Source organism: Salminus brasiliensis, chromosome 2 (assembly GCF_030463535.1).
Source record: "Salminus brasiliensis chromosome 2, fSalBra1.hap2, whole genome shotgun sequence".
Classification (NCBI taxonomy): domain Eukaryota; kingdom Metazoa; phylum Chordata; class Actinopteri; order Characiformes; family Bryconidae; genus Salminus; species Salminus brasiliensis.
In genome coordinates this window covers 12,046,309-12,071,730 of record NC_132879.1, presented here as the reverse complement: position 1 = coordinate 12,071,730, position 25,422 = coordinate 12,046,309, and the positions used below count along the sequence as shown (strand labels likewise).

Sequence of the window (25,422 nt, the reverse complement as noted above, 5' to 3'; positions counted from 1 at the left end):
GTCTCTCAGACACACACACAGACACACACACACACATACACACACACACACTCGCGCGCACACTGCCTCTTGCGCTCCCCTCTCCTTTCTGCTGCAGCAGCGCGCGCTCCTATGTCCTCTTTCCGGTTCCTGGGCTTCGTTCATCTGTGCGTAGTCGAGCGCTTACATCGCCTTCCACACACACACACACACACTCACACACACTCACACACAGAACAGTTCCCCCACGCGCTTTCCCCTCCCTCCCTCCTCGTGCTGTCTCATTCACTCTCCACGCAAAGCCACTCTCTCCTCCCCTCTCTCCCTCCCTCTCTCATTCTCTCGCGCTCTCTCGAGGGGGGGCGGGGTGGCATATAAGAACCGAACCGGGAGGCCACGAGGCACAGCGAGACTGAAACAGCCCGCGTGCAGTGCAGAACCCACAAGCAGGAGGACTCCGAAGCCGGGAGTTAAAGTACCAACACTGATAGGAGCTGAAGAAGAAGGAGGAAAGCTCGTGAAAGAACATTTGTTTGCTGCTTCTGCTGGAGCTCCGTCGCTTGCTGCTCGACCTCAGCTTTAGAGGGACTAGCAGCGAGAGAAGTTGGTAGTAAACTCTCTGGAGTTTGGTCAGAGTCGCTTCACAGCCTTTTTACTCTGCTTGTGGAACACGGACTGCACTGAGACCAGGACACTCAGTCTGAAGAACTTCAAAGAAACCACCTCTTGTGGTGGTCTCTCGTCTCGAACACGCGCAACAGCCCTTGGTCTTCAACTTCAAACCAACAGACCAAGAGAACGAAGGTGGTGAAGGAGAAGTTCCTTCCTTCAGCGCGAGAACGAGACGACGACGCGGATGGAGAGATCTTCTGAAAGATCTTCTTTTTAAAGGTAACTCTGTCGAAAAGTGGCTCTCGTGGCTCTCATGTTTGTATATTTTCATGTCTATGTCTTATGTGTATGCTCGCGTGCATTTCTTTCTGCAAAGGCTGCTGTTGCGCGTTCTCCTCAGCTACTTGGTTTTGCTACAGCAGGTGAGTTGAGATGCAACCGCAGCTTTTCAGGAGGTTAACTTGTGGAGATGTGATATAACAAGGCTGCACTGAAAGCAAAGCGCGCAGAAAGTTTGCAAGCGCTGCGCCTTCGCTCCGTTCCGTGCTGTTTCCACGTGCGCGCTGTTGCGCTGTCCGCGGTGCTGAAACTAAATGACACTGGAGCCACTCTGCAGGGCTTACATGACAGACTCCTCACTGTCTCTCGTGTAAGTTTTCTTGGTGGTTTGATCCTAACACGTATGCAAGCCTGAGACAGTTGTTCCCCAGCATTTTGCGCTTTTACGCACGGTTTTACGCACGGGAGATTTACGCGCATTTGCAGCGGTTATGCTTTCAGAGAGTGAGAGACAGTGCACACTGGATCGGAGGAACAAAATGATGCACATTGGATGTAAGTTCATAAAGTCTTGCACGTGGAATTGCAGCAAAAAGGCAGTGCAAATTGATCCGGATTGAAGAGACCAGCGCACAAAGTTGGTGCGCAATTGATGGGAGTAAAAAGTGACGCACATTCAATTGGAATGAAATGTAACTCCCAGAAAGTGATGCACACTTCATTGGAATCAAACAAGCAGAACACAGTTCACGTCTACCTTGCGTGCAGTGCAGCCTGAAACATACTTTACACTTTTTAGACCTTGCAGCACCTTACGTTTATTAACTCTGTTTAACAAACAGCAGGCGCGCACTTGCCTCAAAGACCTTAATGTGCGCGCTTTCAAACGGTTAGTTAACTTAAAGAGACTCACGCAGGGAGCGCACAGCATTGGGAAAACTCCAGCTCGAGTTAGTTGCGCGCTACAAAGCTGCGCTTCCCTCGTGTTATCTGAACTACTCAACTCATAGATGCTTCTGGAAGGAAAGCAGTTTGTGGGGCTTTCTGCCTGTTTGACAGATCACTCTGTCAGTCCTTTTCTTTAGCTAATTATGGCTTTATTAAGCTTTATTACTTTGTTTTATGTTGCATATTTAATGCAGTCTAATGCATAGAAAAATAAAAGTGGCCGGATTCAATCAAATGCTGAAGCTTTTCCACTTAGTTGAAACACCTTTTAGAAGGTCATATGCAGCAAAATCCAACCAGTAACCATTGCTGAGTTGTCAGTGTCCAGAGCTGCTTGTCTGTCTATCTATGTCTGTCTGTCTGTGAGGCACAGTGGTGTCTGGCTGTTGGAGTCAAGTGTTTGTGCACAATCTGGATTCATTAGACTTAGGGTACTGTTAATTCCACACTTGCACACACACACTTGCACACACATGCTTACACAACATGCCTGTGCCAGACTGATCATCTCAGGATGAATCACCTGAGATTCCTATTGATGTGCAAAACATTCAGCAAGCTGCTCTATTTGAATGCTTGTTTGTGTATCTGTGTTTTTGTGTCTGTGCAACTGCCTGTTCCCACACAGGCGCATGTGTGTGGGCAGTCACATGGCACGCTTGTCCAAAGCCAAAGCGTGCACACTATTTTTCTGAGACCGAAGGAAACATTAAGTCAAGTGCGTCAGCAGAAAGGAAAGGCAAAACGTAGAAAAGCGCTGAACAGCAGCACTGCTGCCTTGCAGCGAGGGGCACACACAAGCCCGCCTCTCTCAAAGTGTCTGATCAGATGGTGTCAAGCATGCAGCTGCTTTAAGGGTCAGCAGCCAGAAAAAAGTAGGGTCTGCTTCTTTGCACCTCAGATCAACAACAGATCTCTGTCTGACTCACACATTATAAGACAGCCATTAAAGAGGTCTGGCATGATTGTGCTCTAAGCAGTAAAACCTCATCCTATAATCATAAACACTATGAACTGCGATTTGTCATGAATCCCTTACTTGTTGCAGGTGCTCAAAGCCGTCCCTCAGACTCAAAAAGTGCTTATTAAAATGTAGCACGGGCTTGCAACCAGAGAGTGGCATAGTTGCCATGGTAACGTTGGAACGGCATTCTCTTCTTCACCGCATGAGTCAGGCGAAACTTGATGGCTTCGCAGTCTCCCACGCCCAGCACAATGCTGCAGCTGCAGCGCTTCACAAACTCGAGCCGGATCCCAAACCGCGTGGCTGGTGATGAAAGGCTTGCCTAAAGTGCTAGGAGACGTTTGGGAGATGATATAAGATGTTAAGTAGATGGTAGGAGGTGACAGGTAGATGTGAAGGAGTTAAGGAGAGAAGGTAGGTAGATGTCAGGTCAGGAGATGGTAAGAGGGTGTTAGATACATGTTAGGAGATGTTATGAGATGTTAAGTAGATGTTTGGAGATTATAGGTAGATGTGAAGGAGATGCAAGGAGAAAGTAGGTAGATGTCAGGTCAGGAGATGTTAAGGGGTTGTTAGGTACATGTTAGGAGATGTAATAAGATGTTAAGTAGATGTTAAAGAGTTTAGGGGAGATAGTAGGTATATGTCAGGTCAGGAGATGGTAGGGTGTTAGGGACATGCTTGAAGATGTTGGTAACCAAGGATATGCAGTTCGCAGTTCAGGTGGTGCTGTTGGCGATAGGGGCCAGACGCACCCGAGGTAAATACTCAAGCTGCACAAGTGGCACTCAAAAACAGGAGCAAATCTGCATAAATTATCTCCCAGCGTCTGCCGCCGGGCTCCCATCTCTTTCTATCCGTTACTCTCCCTCGTTCTACTTCCTCCTCTCTCTCCACTTCAGCTACCTCCCAAAAAGTAAACCATCATCTGTTTCCATAACTACAGATGAAATGTCTAAATTCAGTCTGCCTTTCAGGAGAAGAGCAAGAGAGAGAGAGAGATAGAGACAGAGGCAAAGTGACAGAGAGAGAGAGAGACAGAGAGTAAGTGAGAGATTGAGTGAGGAGAGGGAGAGAGAGAGGAAGGGAGGGAGGGGGTGAGCGAGAAAGAGAAAGAGAGAGACTTTTAGGGCACTCATTTTGCTTTTAATGGCTTCCGGTGTGTGAGATTCAATAGAGAGCGAGGGCTGGGAGGGAAGTGGGACATAAGCCCATTAGAAGCGGCAGAGCTTTCAGATGACACGGAAAAGAAGAGCGAGTCACCTTATAGCTTTCACAGCATAATGCATTCACACAGTTTCACATCCGATCTCCAAATCTCCTGGAAGTAAGTTGGGTAGTGTGATAATATCAGCACTGGGTGTTTGTGCACAGTCTGCAGCATCAGCAGCATCATGCAAAGGAACGATGATAAAGCAGACGAAGCTAACCTGCGGACCTCTTTTAAGACCAATGCTGATCATTGGTGGGTAGGCTGTTGATTGCAGAAGGCTGAATGCTTTCCTAGACCCACAAGTACACCTCGGCAGGAAGAAGTGATCCCAGCTGCTCTCACATCCCCTCGTTCTCTCTCGACCCCACAATCGTCCCTCCATCCTTCTCTCCATGCTCAGCTGTGGCTGAATGTCTCCCTTCATCCCTGTTCCACTTAGCGTGCCAACAAGGCACACAGAGAGCGCAAGAAAGCTTCCGGTTGCTGAGAGAAGCTCTGTGATTCTCACGCTTTGCTCCTCCTTCTTTCGAAGTTAGGGATGGTTCTGGAGGCATGCAAAAAGAGGGTGAGAAGACAAGTGACCTTTAGAGGAAGTTGGGCTCAACATGGTTCTATTTTGTTGCTATTTGAGTCTTTCAGTCTCTGTGACAACAGATCAAGCAGTACGTGTCAGTACCTGCAAGGTGTGACCAGGAATGTTCCAGACACCTTTCTGATTAGTGCAGAAGACATTTTGAACTTTCTGAAGGAATTCAGAACCAACATTTGCAAGTTTTATTCAGTGCAACTTTCTTGACCTGCCCCAGGCAGGAGTCCTGCTATGGCTCCACAGTCACCCACCCCTGCAGATTAAATTGCAAGCATGAGTTTGTCTGCCTTGTTGACAAGTCCCTTTTTTTGAAAGGGACAGAAAGTGAGAGTTCCCGCTGGGCTTCTCAAAACTGCAGGGACCAAAATTGGAGTCTCCAGGCGACACCAGCCTCTTGTGGGCGTTTGTGGAATCTTCACGGACGTCAGTTTGACGCAATCGGCCAGGCCACGTGTTAGCGCGTGGGCAGAGGAGCGAGAGAAAGGCGAAGCGATGGAACTGAGGGAAAAATGTGGTGCGAAGCACACTGTAATTATAGTCTGAGTGCAATTGCTCTGTGTTTTAGCTGTGGCCACTCAAACGCGGCCATGCTGATAATGGGTGCGTGCGTGCACATACTAATGCTAATCAAGGGCTTATCAACTCATCAGGAGGTGATCTGATTTTTATCACAGCAGAGGCTCTGAGATCACAACAGCCAACGGCAGATGTGTGATTTGCTGTCAGTGCCATGCTACCTGTCTCACATCCCAGCAGATCTCCAGTCCTAAATGAGCCCTGAACAATGTAAATTGCACCTGGGTTGCTTGAGTTCACCTGTAACTTCACTCTGTAAGTCTAATGTCAGTTGTTGTTGTCTGTGTTTTGTTGTACAGATCTGCTACAGACAGATATGGCCCAACTATTCTAGTGAAGTCTTCAACCCTCCATCCAAGCCAACTTAGTGCACAAAAACAAACAACCAAACCAAGAAAACCTACAAGTTTAAATCTTGAAGTAAGAACTTCCCTCAAGCATCCAAGAGAGCAGAAGTGATCCAGATCAGCCCTATCCATCCATCCTCCAAGAGTGAGAAGATGGAGTGGAGAACCCTCTCATTGACCGGCCTCTCCCTGGCCCTGTGTATGTGTGCTCTTCTTGGCCTGACCAATGCTACGCCCTCCGGACCTGCCTCTGCCACCTGCGCCACCCTAGAACAGAGTCGCTTCTTCGGATTGTTCTCCTCCAAAACGGCCCTGCATTCGGCTCCATGCTCCTGGACCCTGCAAAACCCAGATCCCCGTCGCTACACTGTCTACATGAAGATCACCAAGCCCACCGAGACCTGCACCCCACGTCAGATTAGGACCTTCCAGTTTGACTCCTTCTTGGAGACCTCACGTACCTACCTGGGCATGGAGAGCTTTGATGAGGTGGTGCGGCTGTGTGATGCTACATCCTCTGTGGCCTACCTGGAGTCCAGCAAGCAGTTCCTGCAGGTTAGAAAAGTGGTTCCCCGCATTGGCACTGAGATTCTGGAGATTGAGGAAGGTTCAGACGATGAAGGCAGCCAGTTCAGTGCAGAGTTCCTGGTTGTTGGCAAGAGGAACCCTAGTGTACCCGCCTGTGAAATGCTCTGCAAGTGGCTAGAAGACTGCCTGGCAACTAGCACCCACGGTAACCCATGTGGCATCATGGCAACCCCTTGCCAGTGCTGGGAACAACCCAAGAGGAGGCCAGGTGGCTGCTACAGGGGTGGAGTCTACATGGACAAGTGCACAGCAACCATGAGAGACAACTACAGGGATGCCGAGATCATGAGTAAGTGTGTCTTTGAGTGCTTGAATAGTTGTCCCCCAGTGGCTTTAGCCAAGTGGTTGCCAACCCACCTGATGGAGATTTACCTTCATACAAAGTTGAGCTCCATTTGTTATAAGCCACACTTGCTCCAAATGATAATCAGTAGTTCAGAAGGCTTTAATAGATGGATGAGGTGAAATTCTGAGTTTGAGGTTTGAGCCAAACGTAGCAGGAAGGAAAGTTTGGTGACCACTTTTTCAGTCAAACTTCTGCATGAATGTTTTTGAAACTTTTCTCTCAGTCTGAGCACTGATGTTCACAGCTTCTGCAAACCACCCTGCCATGTCAGGAGCCAGAGATCCGGTTGAATCAGAGCCCCGCTGTGCTACTGAGTCATAAACAGTTGATTTAGCGGCTGCAGTGAAATAAAGACCCCCCCCCTTTGTCTCAACCAGGCTTCAAGAACCTGCCATTGAAGTGGCAGCGAGGGTTGCCGCTCACTTAGCCCAGATGTGAAGCAGAAGCATGTGTGTGTGTGTTCTCAGCGAGATTGAGGTGTTAGCGAAGCGAGGCAGGAGGCAATATTCCACTGTCAAACAATGCCTCCACAGCCGGGGAGAGCAAGCAATCGATGTTCTACACTTGTGGTTGCCATAGTAACCAGTCTGTCTGCACCGAAACCGAACATACCCAGCACTGCGGGCATGAAATTCTCTTTTCAAGCTGTTTTATCATGCAGCGCGCTGGCATTTGCTGTTCAAAGCTGCCAACGCCGAAAGAACACTTCTTTTTCTTGTTGGCGTTCTTAAATGTTTTCAACCTCCCCTGCCGTATTGATGGTGTTTTCAGGTTTATTGACTCCTGAAATAAATTCATGATAAGACACTGGTAGACACATGCCCTATGAGTCTGGTGTAGGCCTCATAAATCCCTGGAACAGATGAAGCCCCTGTAGTGCTTTTTATGAAAAAACAAACAAACAAAAAAAAACAGGCAGGGTGCAGTTTGTAATGCTCTCCACCAGATGGCAGCATTGGCAGCCCAAAGTCACTGAAATCAGAGCTCTTATTATACAGCTTCTCGGGTAACTTAATTAAACCTTAACTTATCATATGATGTGAATATTAATAATAATACTAATCCTGCTTTTCTCTTGCAGAGGGCTGGTCTGGTTGGGGTCGTTGGTCTGAGTGCAGCAGTGAGTGCGGTGGTGGAATCCAGGTTCGCAGCAGGGCATGCCAACCCGAGGATGGCATCTGCGAGGGCGTAGTTGAAGAAGGACGGGCCTGCAACCCCCAACCCTGCATTGGTAAGTGTGGCTGTCCTTCACATTTGCCTTAATAAGAGTGAAATGGAAAGGTAGGTAGTGGAGTGAAGCTAACGAGTCCTGTCTTCACTTGAACAGGTAAAGTCCGCCAGCGTAGCCAGGCTCTGCGCTCCATCATTGGCCAGAGGAGGGACAATGGAGAGGAAAGCAGCCTTCTGCAGGCTCCTCAACCAGGTAAGATGTATTAATCAACTAACCTGATCACAGAAATAAGCTTTTTTAGACAACAAGTTTGCCACCAAACTAGACAATCATCCTTAACTTCTCTCCCTCTTTGATGTAGATGCAAGTCAGGATCAGTGGTCTTCATGGAGTGCCTGTTCTGTAAGCTGTGGTGAGGGCTGGCAGAGTCGAACACGCAACTGCATGACATCCGCACATACCACACTGTGCACCGGCCCCCTGAGAGAGAACAGACCCTGCAACAACTCTGTTGTGTGCCCAGGTAAATAAATACACCTAGATACACACAATTACAAAGACCTGTGTACTCGACTATCAGTACACAGTGTTTAGCAGTGTTGTACTTCGTTAGCACCATTTACATCTCCATATCTTTGTCTCGCTAGTAAATGGAGCCTGGGATGAGTGGGCACCCTGGAGTTTGTGCTCATCTACCTGCGGACGTGGCTACCGTGACCGTGTCCGCGTCTGCAAGCCACCCAATAATGGAGGAGAACCCTGCAGAGGCCCCAGCAAACAGACCAAGTTCTGCAACATCGCTGTGTGTCCTGGTGAGTATTGCTTGCACGGTAATGCATAAAGGCTTATTTAATAATGGAGTGTCATTTCCAGTTTGAACACCAGATGGCACTGGAGTCCGTAGTATGCTCATGCCTTGAACCGTGTAATACCGCAGAGCATGACTGAACGGCTGGCACATTTTCTGCATTTTTATATAAATGCTAATAAAGTGCATTCAACAGTGCAATAGTACAACAGTGTTTAGGTGCTTTCAGAAGAGCCATATGCTAATGACTGAACATTTTTGGCTTTTCACTACTTTTCCCACCATAAAAAGACAGAGGGAAGAGTCCTTAAAAGTGAAGTGTTCCACTTTACATTGTCCAAAAAGGTTAAAGATTAAAGGCAGTGGGGGGAAAATACAGGTTCCTTACAGACCTCTGCATGGAGGAATCCTTCTAAAGAAGTGGTGCTTGTGAAGCAATTTATGTGCTCCTGAGACTCCTAATTAGCCCTGTGTGACAGTCCATTAATCTGACTGGGAAATCACACACACACACATGAGTACTCCTTTGAGAGCCCTCATTAGTATAAACTCTTATTTTGACCCCATCTAAGACTTCCATCATTAGGAGTGAAGCGCAACATCTCTTCAGTCTAACAGGGAAGCTTCAAGGAGAATGCCTCGCAGACCTCTTGCCCAAAAAGCAACCAAAGTGCTGTTTGCTTTTGTTCAAATCTGCCTTTTGCTGGACAGCCATTAGTGAAGTTAGCGAATGGACGCTGTGCCTCTCACTGTGACAATTGTGAAGCTAATTGCCCTTGTCATCGCTTCACAGTTGATGGCTCCTGGAATGAATGGTCAGCCTGGAGTGCATGCTCTGCTTCTTGCTCCAATGGGACAATGCAGCGCACACGAGAGTGTAATGGCCCATCATATGGAGGCTCAGAGTGCAGAGGAGACTGGCGCGAGACTAGCAACTGCTTCCTCAGAGACTGCCCAGGTATGCACATTGTAGTTCAGAAGGGTAGAAAATCACAGCCACTGATCAAAATGGATAACAACAACATATGGCGAGTTGTGCTGACTGGTTTCTTGCTGCCCCCTAGTGGACGGGAGATGGCTCTCCTGGAGCTCTTGGGGCAGCTGCAGCAAGACATGTGGAGGAGGCAGCCAGCAGAGGCAGAGAGTGTGCGAAGGGCCATTCTTCGGTGGAGAACCTTGTGTTGGTGACAAAGCTGAACTTAGACGCTGCAATGAAAAGAGATGCCCAGGTAAACAACAAATCCATGCTCGTGTCATTGTGTCACCTGTGTTTTTTCTTTTTTGTTCCCTGCTCAAGCTGTGCAAAACTTAACTGGGCCAAATATTGTACCCTGCAGAACCCCATGAGATCTGTGTTGAGGAAAACTATGGCAGTGTGGTGTGGAAGAGGACACCAGCTGGTGACACTGCAGCTGTTCCTTGCCCCTCTGATGCCACAGGTACAGAACAGAACTCCCAAACAATTAGCATCCGTCATTGACTGAGCGGGAATGTTCACATGCTCAATACACTGTGTTATCTCGTATCCAAGGCAGCCAGTGCATGCTATTTGTGGGTCAGTGCAAGCTGATCCAAAATAAGGGACAGCCTGTTTTAGAGGAACTTGCAAACTTTCCCACTGGCCTACATTATCCTTTCTTTTGTCCTCACTGGAATATGCATCTCCTCTGATTTGCTTTACTGCAGGCATGGTCATTCGTCGTTGCACATTGGATGCCGTGGGCTTGGCCTTCTGGGAGAACCCCACCTACATCAAATGCATCTCAAAGGAGTACGAAGACATCCAGGCACTGGTATGATCAGAAAACCCATAAACACTTCACATACTAATGGATAAGACTCATTGTCTTGCCAATAAGGTTGCCATGACTATACGATAGTATTAGTCATACGATAGATAGTAGTAATAACCGTGCTGTTTCCTGTATTGTGCCCTTAGGCTCGTGAGCACTTCTCTAAGTCACAGAAAGGCTTATTAGTTGACGGTGTGTCTGAGATGCTGTCCAGACTGAGGATGACCTCGAATGATGGGACGAAATACAGTGGAGACCTGCTTGCAGTCATGGAAGTGCTGAAGAACACTACAGAAATCTTCCGGGGATCTGGTTACAGCCTCAGTAATGCTGACGTTGAGGTAATTACAGCTTCAAACTTCTGAATAGATAATTTATACAATACACTTACCTGCAAAACATGACAGACAGGACCTTTTTGCAATTATTGTGGCTTATGTAGTGTTGCACTTCTAGCAGCAGTGCCTAATTCGATGCCATTCAGGCACCCAATTGAAAGTTGTTGTTTCCCTTTCCACTTAGAACTATGCTCAGACAATCAGCAATTTACTGAAGGAGGAACACCATGGCAAATGGGAAGAGACACAGCTGGTAAGTATGTGTGTGTGTGTGTGTGTCTCTCTTAACACTTTCGACATTCTCATTATCTCCAGAGCCCATTTCCCCAATGCCTTGCTAGTGAATATAGAAACTGACTCATTAGAGTGGAAGACAGAATGGCCCTGTAGTGTGGGCTGGGAAAGGTGCAGTGCATGAGTTCACAGCTGGCACTGAGCACCATTAGTCAACATTAAGATGCCTTTCTGGGTGAGTTATACCTAAGAGCACAGGGTGATTCATGATCCTCCCATTCGTGTCTCCCATATGAAGCTGACGTGGCCCACTCAGATTGTTCCTGTCCAAAAATAATAGTAAAAAAAAAAGCTCCAATACTCCTACTGATATGGACTGTCTTGCTCATACACAGTGTAGTGTGCTAGAACACTAGGAGCCTCGCATGCATCAGTCTACCCATCCCAAATGCTATTAGGGATTTCATTAGTATTGAACATGGCCATTGCTGAGTGTATGTAATAGTGAAGGAACAGGAGAATGAGATATGGAAGTCTCCAGGTCTTTCAAGACTTTAATAAAAAGGGTTCTTCAAGGGTTCTTCTTTAGTAAAGGCATTGGTGATATAAACAACCATGGCAACTAAAAGTACCCTTAGGATGCCTGGTTAAAGGGTTCTTGGTAGATGCTGCTATCACCCGCCAAAATGTCTGCCACTGTTAAGAGGCAAAGGCCCTTTTCTCAGTCCTATCAAACCCATTTGACTTAGAGTTTGGGGTTTTGAGAAGGTGCCGATTACGCGAGCAGTCTTGCTTTGGTCTGACCTCCAGTGTTCAGTCTTGCTAGAATTACCATGGTGAATGAGTTTAAGCAAAAAAAGAGTTTAAGAAAAAAGAAAGCAAGTTCGACTCACACCGCCTACACGACAATCTGTGTGTTGTCATGGCAGCCCGTGAGAGAACAGGAGCTGTATAGGCAGAGAAATGTGAAGGGCAGGGAATGCGAGCACCTCGCGCCTACACACACACGCACGTCTGCGTCAGACGGACGTACGAAATCCCTCACATACTCACTCCACACGTACGAGTGAATCAGCCACCAAACCATTTATGGAACCAAGGAAGTTCAGTGTCCATATACAACCAAACTGAGTGTATACTCTATGTTCACACGAATTATCCATCTTTCTCAGATGGGAGGCAGCATCAAGGACTTCTTCAGCCTGATTGAAGACTTCATTGACATGATCGGCAAGCAGATGAGAGATTTCCAGGACATTTATGAAGTGACAGAGAACCTTGGTAAGTTTGCAGGAAAGCCTGCAAAGATGCCACTAAACTGAAGCCCCCAGCAAAGCCATGTGGTTTCACTTACCTGACTCCCACTTTCTGTGGTCCTATCAGAGCTGAGCATCCAGAAGCGCCCCAAAACCATGACTTCTGATGTGACGTTTCCAATGAAGGGATGGAGAGGCATGATGGAATGGGTGCGCAACTCTGAAGAGAAGATCGTAGTGTCCCGCAATGCGCTGAGTTTGGATGTCCCAGGTACACTCAGACAGTCTGAACTTATGCACCTATATGCCCAGTGGAACACCATGGGCCTATGTCCCAATATGTCTCATTTGTACTCACATCCATTCTTGCTGGATCTGTTTGCAGGTGCCGAAGACAGCACAGGCTTTGTGACTGGCATTGTTCTGTACAGAAACCTAGGCCCTATTCTGTCTCTACAGAGGTACACATGCTCACACACACTCTTACAGACAAGCACACATGGTGTCCTTGCACAGTCCGCCGCACTGTCTCTGTCTTGTCCTCTGCACTACCTTGAAAAAAAAGGGCTGGACTAAAAAAAAGACATACCTACACAGACTAAAGCATTACTGTGAAATATATCAATACATCTCAGCTGTTATAAATTAGCTAGAATTCAAAGGCTTATCTTTACTGTTACCAATGTTTATTGCAATACTAGATACACTACAGCAGGCGTATGCTTCTATCCATGTAAAATCCATCACTTGTCTATGAAATGTGTTGAAAGTGAAAAACCTTACCTAACACAATCCATGTGCAATTGAACCCCCCAGCAACAGCACCTTGCTGAACTCCAAGATTGTCACTGTAACTGTGAAGCCCAACCCTGGGTTCCTGACTGCACCTGTGGAGATTGAGTTCCCCCACCTGCACAATGTGAGTGAAACCTGCCTGCAGCAGCATTAACTAAATGTTAATGGCAGTAATACATTTAAAGTATATAACATATAATACAATATATGGAATCCCTTTATATACAACATAGATCTGTCACATTTTAAAGAATATGAAACATATATACCAACTTTTTATCAGATTATTATATTTTTAAATATTGTACGTCATACAGCAACATATACAAACATATATGTGTGACATATATATTGAGCCATATATGACAGAAAATAGTCATCAAACAAAAACCTTGTATCTCTAAAATGTTAATTTCACATAAGAAAGTAAAAAGATCTTAACCCTTTACAAAACTATGGCATACATATATTTCATATACATATGGTCTAGAATATTTATATTTACAAATATTTTCTACATTCATGTATAGAAATATATGTACATGATCCTTACACACACACACACACACACACACATATATATATATGCAGTACATTTGCCTTTGTAGAATAAATAACTAATCATTTCTGCTATGTGCTTATATATGGCCATATATCAGCTTTCCATATGGGATAGGATGATACAGACTGTTCTGGAGCGATCCCATAAGGAGATGCTCACTGCTGTGATACTCACATATGCACCGTTGTTCTCTCTCGCTCTGCAGGGCACCATCAATGAGACATGCATTGCCTGGGACGAGAGCGAAACGTAAGTGTTAATTCTGTAGCTTGTGATTTCTAAGTGTGTATGTTGCTGAGTGAGTGTGTGTGCGCTCTCTGAAGTTAGCTGGCCAGTTGGCCCTGACACTTTCACAGCCGAAAAAGCCACTGACACCCAACTGCCCCCAATGCCATGTGTCACCACGGCAACGTCCAAGTCATCTTCACACAACTTGGTCCTGTCCTCCATTTGAAAACGCAGGAGAAAACTAAACTGTCTCCTCTGGGAGATTTGAAGACATACATCAGTGTACCAGGAGAAACACACACACACATATAGACACACACTGACACACAAAACAGAGCACATGCCCCCAAAAGCGCAGGTGGGCCATTTGCATTTAGATAGATTCACACACTTGAACTCCAAGTTGATATAAACACTGAAACACTTTCATCTTCCGTGCTCTAGCCCGAAGAACACACACGCACACACACACACAAATTGAAAGAGAAAACAGGTGAAGGAGAACAAGCCATGGTCAGCGGCTGCCAGGTCAGGAAGAAAAGGGCAAGGCCAAATGTCATTAAGTGCAGCTAGAGGGATGGGTTGTCACCGAGGTTCTTTTTCTCCGCCCCCTCCACCTATTTGACCCTTGTCCAGTTCTGTGGGTTCTGTCTTTTTCTAGCCTAGGTCATGTGACCTGAAATCCAACCCCCTCAGCCACAAACCATGTCTACTGCCAACAGCGCCATGGCAACTACACCATCTCTCAGAGAGAGAGAGACAGAGAGAGAGAGAGAGAGAGAGAGAGAGAGAGAGAGAGAGAGCATTTGGCCTGCTTATAGAAATGCACTATGCATACTGTCACACTCCAAACACAACCAAGTATCTTCAAAACAGTATCTTTACAGTAGGAGACAAAAACAGTCTCAGTCTCAATGAAAGTCAATGCACAAAGATTTTATTCCAAGTCATTTTAAAGCATTTCTATTGGTCAATTTATCATGCAATGTTCTCAGAATGTGGAGAGTGACTAATGTGTTCAAATAATGCAGAGAAATAAAAATGTAAAAAGAATGAAAATTAGTATAATTGATGACCCCCTAATTTGGTGACCTAGCGGAGGAAAACAGGAATCGGCAGACTAAACAATCTAAGTATCTCCAAAACAACAATTTTATAGTAGAAAAAAATCTTTCTTTCAATGGAAGTCAATGTAAAAAGATTTTATTAATTATTATTCATAATCTATTCATGATGAAATACTGACAAAATGTAAAAGGATGCTAGCGTGTTTAAATAGTAAAGAACTTGAATGAAAAAAAGACATAATTTAATATGATAGCAATAATATGCAAATTATGATGACACCCCCCCCCCTTCCATTTTGATTTTGGACCAACAACTAAGTCCAATTAACTGGACTTGAGGCTTGCTCCAGTCTCTAACCTTCTCCAAAGATCTGTTCCCGTGTATTCCAGCAGTGTGGACCATGCAGCAACATCGGTGCTGCTTAATGACTGCAGTATCTGAATGTACCAGCATTAAAACACACTAAAAGACCATAAAAAGACTAAAACTCAGTCAGTCAGCCAGTACAGTGAGAAGCACTGATGTCCTTGAAGACGAAGGCTCGCCTCTTGATCTCTTTCTCCTCTTCTCCTCGTCTTTTTGCCACTGACAGAAGCTGTGCTTAACCTGAATGCTGAATTCCCAAGGGTTGGAGAAAGGTTCATTGTTTTTCACTGAGAATTTTTTTCCTCCCTCTCTCTCCCTCTCTCTTACTCTGTGCGCATCTCTCTCCCCCTCTCTCTCTCTCTCTCCCACTCTCCCTGTCTTCTTTCTCTCTGTCTCGACCCCCCCCACCTCCTCTCTCTCCCCTCGTGCAGTGCTTCTCTGCTGGGCTCGTGGTCGGCTCGCGGCTGCAGAGCGCTCGCGCTCGACTCCAGAACCAAATGTGTGTGTGACTCGCTTTCCACCTTCGCCATTTTAGCACGGCCAAACCCAGACTCGGTAAGTCCAAACAGTGTGAATGAGCATGAGGGTGCGTGTGTTTTGGCTGCATGTATATGTGTGTGTGTGTGTGTGTGTGTGTGTGGTGAGTGATGAGCACAGGGTAATGTTAAAGAGGATCTGTGGGGTAATGATTAAATGGTGTTGGATGCTGTCTGGCTTCTTTTGCACCTTTAATTGCCTTCACAGTCAAACCAGTGTGTTTATTGTATTTAAAAAATTGCATAGATTTGCATGTTTGCAACCTATCAAAGCTGTGGGTTGTTGATCAATTTGTTTATTGATTACTGATCACTGATAAGGGCAGATGTGAAAGACCTTGCATTCACTAGAACATAAACTCAATTCATGGATTTCTGTGCCATGTCTCATTTTAATCTACATGGTGGATCAGAGTGCATGAACTGCATCGTGTGCCATTGTCTCCAAGAGATGTATCGCACTGCATGTGATTGCAAAAAGGAAAAAAGAAAGCAGAACCTTGCCCAGAACCTTGTTCCAGGTTTGAAGAAGACACCTGCAGCCTGCACGTTCCACTCGTGCACATTAGCTGCTCTGTATGTGATTAGAGCCTGTGCCTCTACCTCTCTGCCTCTCTACCATTTTGTTCTCCAGTTGCCTTGGCAACGGCATCCGCAGCGCGGAGTGTGTTTGTATGAGTGTGTGTGTGTGTGCGTGTGTATGTGGTATAGAAAATGGAGAGAGGGGAAAGAAAAACAACCCCTCCCCTTCCATACTAATGTATACACTGACACAGCTGCATAGCTTCATAGGTGTCTATATATTAATAATTGTATATATGTATGTGTGAGTGTGTTTATGTTAAAGATTAAGTATATAGATACTATACTATCATATAGATGTAATATGTATGTATATATTCTTTTTGTGTGTGTGAATGTCTGTAGGACCTGTTGATGGTCAGTTTTTGGTCATACAGACAGATACACCCCCCTGACTATTTTGATTTTGATTTGATCATTATGATTTACAATATTATTATTTATGATTTAGTTATTTCAATAGTCTACATTCTACCATTCCACATTATCTCTTCACACACATTTACATATGTACACACCATCACCAGGGCGACTGCAGCTAAAACTCACCTCACACAGCTAGTGATACCAAGCGGCTACCCAATCAGAGATGAAGCAAAGTCCCCCCCGCCCTCCGTTTTTTTTGCAAAGGAGACATTTTCACTACTTCTTGTTGCCTGCGAGGTGTATGATCACCAGAGAGACGCGAGAGGGAAAGAAAGGAGAAAAACACTGCAGCACTCACTGCTCGTACTCGATAAGCTCTAACTCCTCAAGAAAACCCAAGCAGTCCTCGTTTCTGGCTCCCTTTAGTCTCATAAATACCCTCGACCAGTCCACACCATTACTGTGAGAGGAGCAGTACAGCCAGTTCTGTCCAGAAACGTGTGTGTATTCTCTGCGGCCTCCTCGTCCTGCTTTCCATGAGGTTTTTTTTATTTTGGGGAGAGAGAGAGACAAATATTCCATCTTTCAAGGGCAAAGCCTGTCAGACGTCTATCTGGGTCACACCAGCTAGGATTCATCTCCCCCTGTCTGTTTCTTCTGCAAGATAAAAGCAGTGCAGACTGTGCTTTCCTCCACTGTAGCTTCAGTTCATCTCAGTTCAAATCCTATACTGTCCGAGCAGAGCTTTCTCACTGGTCGTACTGGTGCAACTGGTACACTCTTAAAGATAAAAGTGCTTTACATGGTTCTGTGGGCGGTGCCATAGAAGAACCACATTTGGCTCCATAAAGAAGAATGTTTGTAATAGAAAAATGTGTAAAAGAGTGTGAAGAACCTTTTGAAGGTCTGAAGAACCAGGAAAGATTTGTAGGTTTGTGAAGAATTGTAAAGGTTCTCCACACTCCTTTCTTTATGGAACCTTTAGATCCACTTATATCCATTAGATCCTTCACACACATCTCTATTACAAACATGTAATGTAGTACCATCAAAAGGTAATATTCCCAGTGTACTCCAGTACACACCAGTATGCAGCAGCTGAATTGCTTTCTAATGATTGGCCATGCCAGAAAGCCTGCACCGGCCATTTATTGGCCTACAACTGGTCCACACACTCTGTCTGACTTAATTTAGTCACCAAAGGGCAGTCAGTGTGTGGTGCCCGCTGGCACACAATGGGCATTTAGTGTCCACCACACAGCAACACTGATTAATGCTGAGGTGAGAATAGCCCACCTGGCCCCTGCAGAGTACACACACACACACACACACACATATATGCACACACTCTCCCTCTCTCTCTCCCTGTGTCTCATTCTCTCACCTTCATTTCTCCTTCCCTCTGCACTGCCCTACTTCTGCCATTCATGCTGCCTGAAGGGACAACAGCGAATTCATGTGTGTGTGTGTGTGTATGCCTTAGAGTGTGTGTAAGCGAGTCTGTGTGAATGATAACTCAAATGCACGTCTCATGTCTCCTGATTAGAACATGGATAAGAACCTGTTGCCGTCGGTTACGATGATCGTGGGATGTGGGGTGTCATCACTCACCCTGCTGCTGCTCATCATCATCTACGTCTCTGTTTGGAAGTAAGGACACATATACACCCCCCCCACACACACACACACATATATATTTAACATAAAAAATATATAGCCAATACCCACTAATTGACCAATTGACTGTTTTCTGTTGTCCTCAGGTATATCCGCTCAGAGCGCTCAGTCATCCTTATCAATTTCTGCCTGTCAATCATCTGCTCCAATGCGCTCATTCTGATTGGTCAAACACAGGCTCGCAACAAGGTATGACATCAACTCTATGGGCCTGTACGTAGGTTCCCAACTCTTATCACTACAGAACGTATACATTAGTTCCATAGTTATGATCTATGATATATTTATCTATCCATTAGCAGACTAACCCTCTCCCCCGACCCTCCCCTGTGCCCTTTTCTCTCTGCAGGTCATGTGCACGCTGGTCGCAGCCTTCCTGCATTTCTTCTTCTTGTCCTCCTTCTGCTGGGTTCTGACAGAGGCATGGCAATCCTACATGGCCGTGACAGGTCGTCTGCGCAACCGGATCATCCGCAAGCGCTTCCTGTGCCTGGGCTGGGGGCTGCCCGCCCTGGTGGTGGCCGTCTCTGTGGGATTCACTAAGGCCAAGGGATACGGCACGGTCAACTAGTGAGTATCGTTCTATCTCTCTGTCTTTGTCTCTATGTCTCTCTCTCTTTCTCTCTCTCTTTCTGAACTTTGGCTCTTTTACTCAATGAATCCTCTCTCTTCTATAGCTGCTGGCTGTCTCTTGAGGGAGGGCTTCTCTACTCGTTTGTTGGTCCCGCAGCTGCCGTCGTCCTGGTAAATGCACACATTCACATTGGTGATATTTATGTGTGCCAGTTTATATTATACAAGTATAAGCAGACAAGTATAAGTGCCTGGGTGTTTTTGTAGGCCTCACTGTATGCTTGTGTGTGTTTCAGGTGAACATGGTGATTGGTATTCTGGTCTTTAATAAGCTGGTGTCCAAGGATGGCATCACAGATGTGAAGCTGAAGGAGAGAGCAGGGTAAGAGCAGGGCAAAATCCCTCAAAAATAAATGTGCAATAAAGATTCTTTGAGCAATGCTATAGAAGAACCATTTTTGTAAAAGATATGTGAGTGTGAAGAACATTTACATTTGTAAAGTACCTTCATATCCACATAATTAGGCATTTAGACCCTGAATGTAAGCCCACAAAGCAGTTCCACAGGTGTTAAACTACATTATTATCATAATCTACATCAGTTTAGTAGGCCCTAAAATAGAACCCTGTGGGACTCTAAAGCAAACAGTTCACAGTAGTTTCTGCATTATGCTTAATAACTGAATAATAAACATAGGATTCGATGGATTAAAAGGTTCTTCACAAACACAAATGATATTTATGATAAATATGGAATGGATTTGTGAGGCAAATAAGAGCCTAGAAGACACTGGTGCATTCAGACGCTCCTGATCATCAATTTATCCAAACACTACATTACATTCAGTACACAGTGCCACACTGCCTTTGCCTAACATGGATGCTGTTCTCCGTTTGCCCTGCAGGGCGTCTCTCTGGAGTTCATGTGTGGTTCTTCCTCTGCTGGCCCTCACATGGATGTCAGCAGTGCTGGCAATCACAGACCGGCGCTCGGCTCTCTTCCAGATCCTCTTTGCCGTCTTCGACTCACTTGAGGGCTTCATCATCGTCATGGTTCACTGCATCCTGCGCAGAGAGGTGAGCCGACAAACAGGCAAACTCATGATCCCTACAATAGAGAATTAGCTCTGGGTAGGAAACGTGTGCTGATTCACATTACGCACGTGTGTGCTGCAGGTTCAGGAAGCTGTGAAGTGCCGCGTAGTTGACCGCAAGGACGACGGGAATGGGGATTCTGGGAGCTCACTGCAGAACGGCCACACACAGCGCTTGGTGAGTCCCACACAGCCTGTTCGCACACACATATACGACACATATTCCATGCAAACTCTAGGCCACATTAACATTCTCATGCATTTTACATGATGACCAGCAGCCATCACAAATAGCTGTTGATTTTAATTATTTCTTCCTCGTTTTTCCTCCTCCCACCCTTTTCCCGCTCTCACAGGGTGACTTCGAAAAGGATGCTGACTCCAACAGAACAGGTAAGATTAGCATAAATGTGTTATAACAAACTGAATTGCTGCGTATTGTGTTGTAGACTGGTGTATCATTATATTGTGACCAGAAGTGTGTTAGCTTGCGGCTACAGCGTTAGATAAAGCCCATCTTCTTATTCAAATCTATTACTTTTATAACTTTGAGAATTTAATATTAGCATATTAGCAAAAGCAAAATATTTAGCCACCCTTTATTTATTCCACATTGGAAAATGTCTTGAATCAAGACACTCTGAACAAAATGGGCTCCTTAACTGATTTGACTGATCAGTTCCTTATTGGTACAATATAGAACAAAAGGTTACTCTGTAGAATCTCTCTCTAACCTTCATTAACCACACTTCGTCCTAATTGGTGTCTTCAAGTCCTTATTTAGCTGACAAATACGATTTAGAGTTGAAAGTGAAACCTGCAGTACAGTAGAGATCCATGTTCTGGGTTAGTTACCCCTGCCTTCAAACATTTAGACATGCACCTAACCAGATGCATCATTCTGTGCTCCTCTCATCAGGTGGCATGAAGAGCTCTTCAGAGGAGAAGATGCCTCCTCCCCAGCTGCCGCTGCCCATGGGCCCAAACTTCCACACCCTTCCCTCCAACCCCAGCGCCAAAGCGCATATGCAGGCTGTTCCCGAGTACTCCAGCCACACGCTGACCCTGCGGAGGGAGAAGGGCCGTGGAGTCGACCCAACTTGCGGAAAGCCCGTCTACGTGTGCGACAGCGACATCTTCAAGCAGATGGACGTGGACCTGGCGCGAAGCCAAGCTGAAGGTAACGGCATGGATGCCAGTGGCTACGTGCTAATGCCCAACACCACATCCACCCTGCGCTCCAAGCCCAAAGAGGAGCCGTCCTCCACCACCAAGTACAACATCAGCGTGGAGCAGTTGCCCCAGGCCCGCCTCATGCACATGAGCGCTGGCTACGCAGAGCCCCAGGCCGCGTACGCCAGCAGGACGCTCCCAGCCGACCGCCTCAGCGTTTCCTACTCTGAAGAGCGTGACTCGCCCGTCCAGAACCTGCACAACATCTCCAGCGAGAGCCACATGACCAGCAGCCTGGGAGACACCTTCGACTCCATGAACTCCATGATGTCCAAGAGCGAGACCATCTCCACGCTGTCTATGAGCTCACTGGAAGTTAGCGAGGGGGTAAGTAGTTGCAAAAAAATGTAGAAGCTGAAGACTGATTACCAACAAATCTGACCAATTTGTCACAGTAAAGAACAGCTTCCTCTAAACTGCTTATTTGGTAATTATGAAGTAAAATGAAGGAAGGAAGTTCTAGCTAGCTTTAGATGGCTAGCTTTTGCTGCCTACGCTAGCTTTTCTTATTATAAACAGTGGATTTTATGGTTGAAATATCTCTGTAGTCTCTTATGTTTGAAGTTTAACATTAAAACATATATAAATAAAAACCAGAAAGGCACATTTGTATCACTTTGCTTAAAAAACGGCTTGTCTAATATCCATTCCTTGTTTTTCTCTTTTTCTTCTCCCACCTTCCCTCCAATTCCCTTATCGCAGAGGCAGAAATCTCGTTATGCTGAGCTTGACTTTGAGGTGATTATGTTTTCATAACTCACCTACACAGCAGCAACGTTTAGAGATGCATTAGTACATAATTAGTCCCTTACTTTAGTTTTAGTTCAATCTGTGAACAAAAAAAAAGAAAAATCTAAATTTCAGCATTTTTTCTGCATTAATTAGAACAGAACATCAAATTGCACTCTTAAGTCATACCAATAATTCAGAACTGAGAAGCAATTTGATGTGTTCTGCAGTAGCTCAATCTGGGATGTGATGGATGCTAAGATGTTCTTTAGTGATTTCTAATGGAATCCTACATTTTCTCTATCCTGTTTCCTGCAGAAGATCATGCATACACGGAAGCGCCATCAGAACATGTTCCAAGACCTCAACAGAAAATTACATCATGCTGAGAAGGACAGAGAGTCACCTGCTTCCGACAGCAAGGTGAGACGCAAATAACCAGACAAACGCAGACGAGATTCAATTAAGAGCACTTAGAATAGTAACAAACGCCGTTAGATGACAAGATGTCGACAGAGTACAGTTCGCATCACAAACTATGTTTATCACAAAGACCCAAATCTGTCTGAGACCAAAGCCAGACCAGCCTTTAGTTCAGCCGTCCAGCATTTCTCTCACTTTATCTTCACTATCGTCTTCAGTCAAGGCCCATCTTAAATTGCTTCTGCTGAGAGAGGAGAATAAATAGAAGGGTTAGAAGTGGAAGCAGAAAATAGCAGTTCAGAGAAAACTCAGCTCACCCTTTTACTCTTCCAAGTCCTGAAAATGATGCAGCAAGTTTCATCTCATTTTCCTAATTTAGTCTTCCTTTTTTCTCCTCCGCAGTCTGTGAGATGGAGCGTGTCTTCTGCGGGAAGTGACAAAACCAGCCACAGCGTAAGTTTCAGATTAGCCTTATTTCTTCAGTCTAGACAGCCACAATATGCTGCCTGCTTTCTGCACAGCTCAGCAGAACCAGCGGCTCTTTTGCATTGTCACAAGCAGTACTATGTGTACTCTGCTTGTCAAAGTAATGGGTTTAGAATGATTCATTTTGTGGCTTGGGACCAAAAAATCAGCTATTCATATTTTATTAACCAACTGTTCAAACATGGGGTTGGCTAACTGTTTGTAGACGGCAACAAGCACTTGGGTCTAACACAGATCAATCCACACATGATACTGTAAAACTAATATACTGACAGTGATAGTATTATAAATATACCTTAGAATAGACTTAGCTAAAATAAAAGTAGATGAAGTAGAGGTCAGGCATGAGGCCATAAGTAACTAACACCACAAAAGCATGCAACACTTACCTACTAGTCTAACTCTTTCTCCATCTCTTTTTCTTTCACCTTTAGGACAAGCAGCAGGCCCCAGGAGAGCGGTCGTGGGAAAGCATGCCACGGTCACAGACGTCGCCCCCTGCATGGGTACGGAAAGACCTTGAGCCCCTGGCGGCGTCCCCTCTTGAGCTGCCCACCGTGGAGTGGGAAAAGGCCGGCACCACCATCCCTCTGGTGGGACAGGACATCATTGACCTGCAGACGGAGGTGTGAAGGCCTTGCTAAGAAAACCCCTGTACACCCCTGGCTCCTTTTGGTTTGGGAAGGAAGGAAAAGATGGCAGAATCTGAAGGGAATTGGGGAAGCGGAAGAAGATGGATAGAGCGGAAGGATGAAGGAATTAAGCAGAGAAGAAGAAAGAAGAGAACCAAAAACCATCTCCTGACATCCAAAGAATTAAAGAGGGAAGCATAGAGAAAGAAAGAAAGAAAGAAAGGAATGGTGTACGCACAGCGTATGCATTTATGTGCCCTCAGGCTTCACCAGTAGCTGTCAGGCAGTAGCATTTGACGGTAATGTTAGTGGAGGAGGGAGATTTGATTGCTTGGCTTTGGTTCTCCTCTGGGCACAAAGAGGTTGGCAAAGGTTGTTCCGCCAAGAGCTTCTCCCATTACTCTTCCGTCTGGTCTAGGAGAGGTGTGGTCTTCATGCCTGTGCCTTTTCAGTTTTTCCTTCGACTTCAGCATGGAAAGGGGCGGGGCCTCTAGCCGAAGTACCGTCCGATCACTCGGACGCTCGAGCTCGGTCTCTTCGGGGGCCTCTTCCAGCACCTCTCCACTTGCTGGGGGGGAAGACAAGCGTTGAGTTACCTCCCAGCAGCCTCTGGGGTATTTCCGACCCTGCGGTGGATGGACGCATGTTGCGAAATGTTTACGCTGTGGTTTGTTGTTTTATCGCTTTGTGTAGAGCTGCTTCTATGGAGCTTATTATAGACTCTTCCACTGAACTCTATTCAGAGTCTCTCAGCATAGCTTTCCTGGATTTGTATTCAAGGCCTGAATAGGACTACAAGAGCTGATCGTTACCTTTATTGTTACAGTTATCATTGGTGTTTTATGTGTTCTTGTTATCAATTTGAAAATCGTTATGAATATGATTTATATTTTAAGGTTTCGTTCCTTTTTTCTTTGGTTTGAAGATGGTATGTCAATTATTTACTTTTGTCTTCGTTGCTACCATCTGGGAAGTTTTACGTTCAATATGAAACATCTCACCAAATCCCAAAAACGTCATGAAGAACATAATGAAAGAGAGTGCAGAGGAGACGAAGTGGAGGTGTGGCTTCACAGAGACTCAAACCCAAGACATGCCCCACTCGCATGACACCACAGCCGCGTCTGGAGCAACCCCGGTGCATTCTAGGTACCAAAAGGCTGGGCGCCAGTGACTGTGTTGCAGTGGATACTGTTTGTCCTCTACTGAAGGCCTGGATTGGATTATATCATCTTTTGTGTTGCCTCCATTTCTGCTACTTCAGCTCTTTCTACGGCCTTGTGAACTAGACAAAAAAATACATTATTAAAAAAAACCTCATAGACCCTATTACTGGGCCTTGGGGCACCTCAGCACATTAACTGAGGCTATTCTCATCCTCCCTCCCCTGAACTTCATCAGAACTTCCACAGTGCCAGCTTGTAGAGACTGCAAACAGACTCTCACGTTGTGCAGACAGAGTGAAAGATAACTGTGCAATATGACGACGGACGCTTGATGCTCAAGCGAGGCTAATGTCAGACCCTTGGCAGGTTCTTTTTTGTTATTTTCAGAGATTTTGTACCATGTTTATAGAGCATATAGACACATTTATTATGAAAACACTGTATAAGGACTCATTAGCAATCAAAGACTCTTTCTCCATAAATGTAATGGATGAAAGCACATGACACATGAGTCCTGTGACCAATATCAATTCTGGGAGATGAAAATAGAGATATTATATATAAAGAATATTAGACCATAGAGTTTCAGGTAAATACCTTTGGTTTTCTACTCGATGCCCCCTGATTGTTTGAGATTACTGAATTGTATTGTCCTGTGTTTTGGAACTCTGTCTGTCACTCTATGTGCCAATAACCTTCCCTCTTGTTTCAGTCTTACACGGTACAAGGTGATCAAATCCCTTCCTGGATGTTTTCTGTCCTTTTACATTTCTGGATTATACTTTTATTTTTTTCCACGTGTACAGTTTTCAGAGCACAAGATGAATATGTGTTATTTCTAATAAAAGAAAAATCTATATTATAA

The 25,422-nt window shown here is 45.4% G+C and overlaps 1 protein-coding gene across 1 annotated transcript; it reads left to right on the top strand.

Annotated features, from left to right (window-relative positions):
* The first annotated feature begins 398 nt into the window (after positions 1–398).
* On the top strand, positions 399–25,422 carry LOC140544262 (adhesion G protein-coupled receptor B1-like). Its single transcript, XM_072667712.1, has 31 exons — positions 399–870; positions 5,460–6,384; positions 7,523–7,672; positions 7,769–7,864; positions 7,974–8,135; positions 8,260–8,424; positions 9,214–9,378; positions 9,485–9,649; positions 9,758–9,859; positions 10,107–10,213; positions 10,360–10,554; positions 10,736–10,804; positions 11,958–12,066; positions 12,169–12,312; positions 12,427–12,502; positions 12,858–12,960; positions 13,604–13,647; positions 15,492–15,615; positions 18,091–18,194; positions 18,308–18,410; positions 18,571–18,791; positions 18,899–18,965; positions 19,091–19,176; positions 19,700–19,871; positions 19,971–20,066; positions 20,245–20,281; positions 20,808–21,448; positions 21,824–21,859; positions 22,169–22,273; positions 22,676–22,726; positions 23,194–25,422. Exons 2-31 carry the CDS (start codon positions 5,661–5,663, stop codon positions 23,389–23,391), a joined length of 4,617 nt encoding a protein of 1,538 aa, XP_072523813.1. The 5' UTR covers positions 399–870; positions 5,460–5,660; the 3' UTR covers positions 23,392–25,422.

Coding starts and splice junctions, on each gene's coding strand:
- LOC140544262 (XM_072667712.1), top strand. CDS start 5,661: ATGGAGTGGAGAACCCTCTCATTGACCGGCCTCTCCCTGGCCCTGTGT. Junction 15,616..18,090: donor CACGGCCAAACCCAGACTCG/GTAAGTCCAAAC, acceptor TCTCCTGATTAG/AACATGGATAAGAACCTGTT. Junction 21,449..21,823: donor CACTGGAAGTTAGCGAGGGG/GTAAGTAGTTGC, acceptor CCCTTATCGCAG/AGGCAGAAATCTCGTTATGC.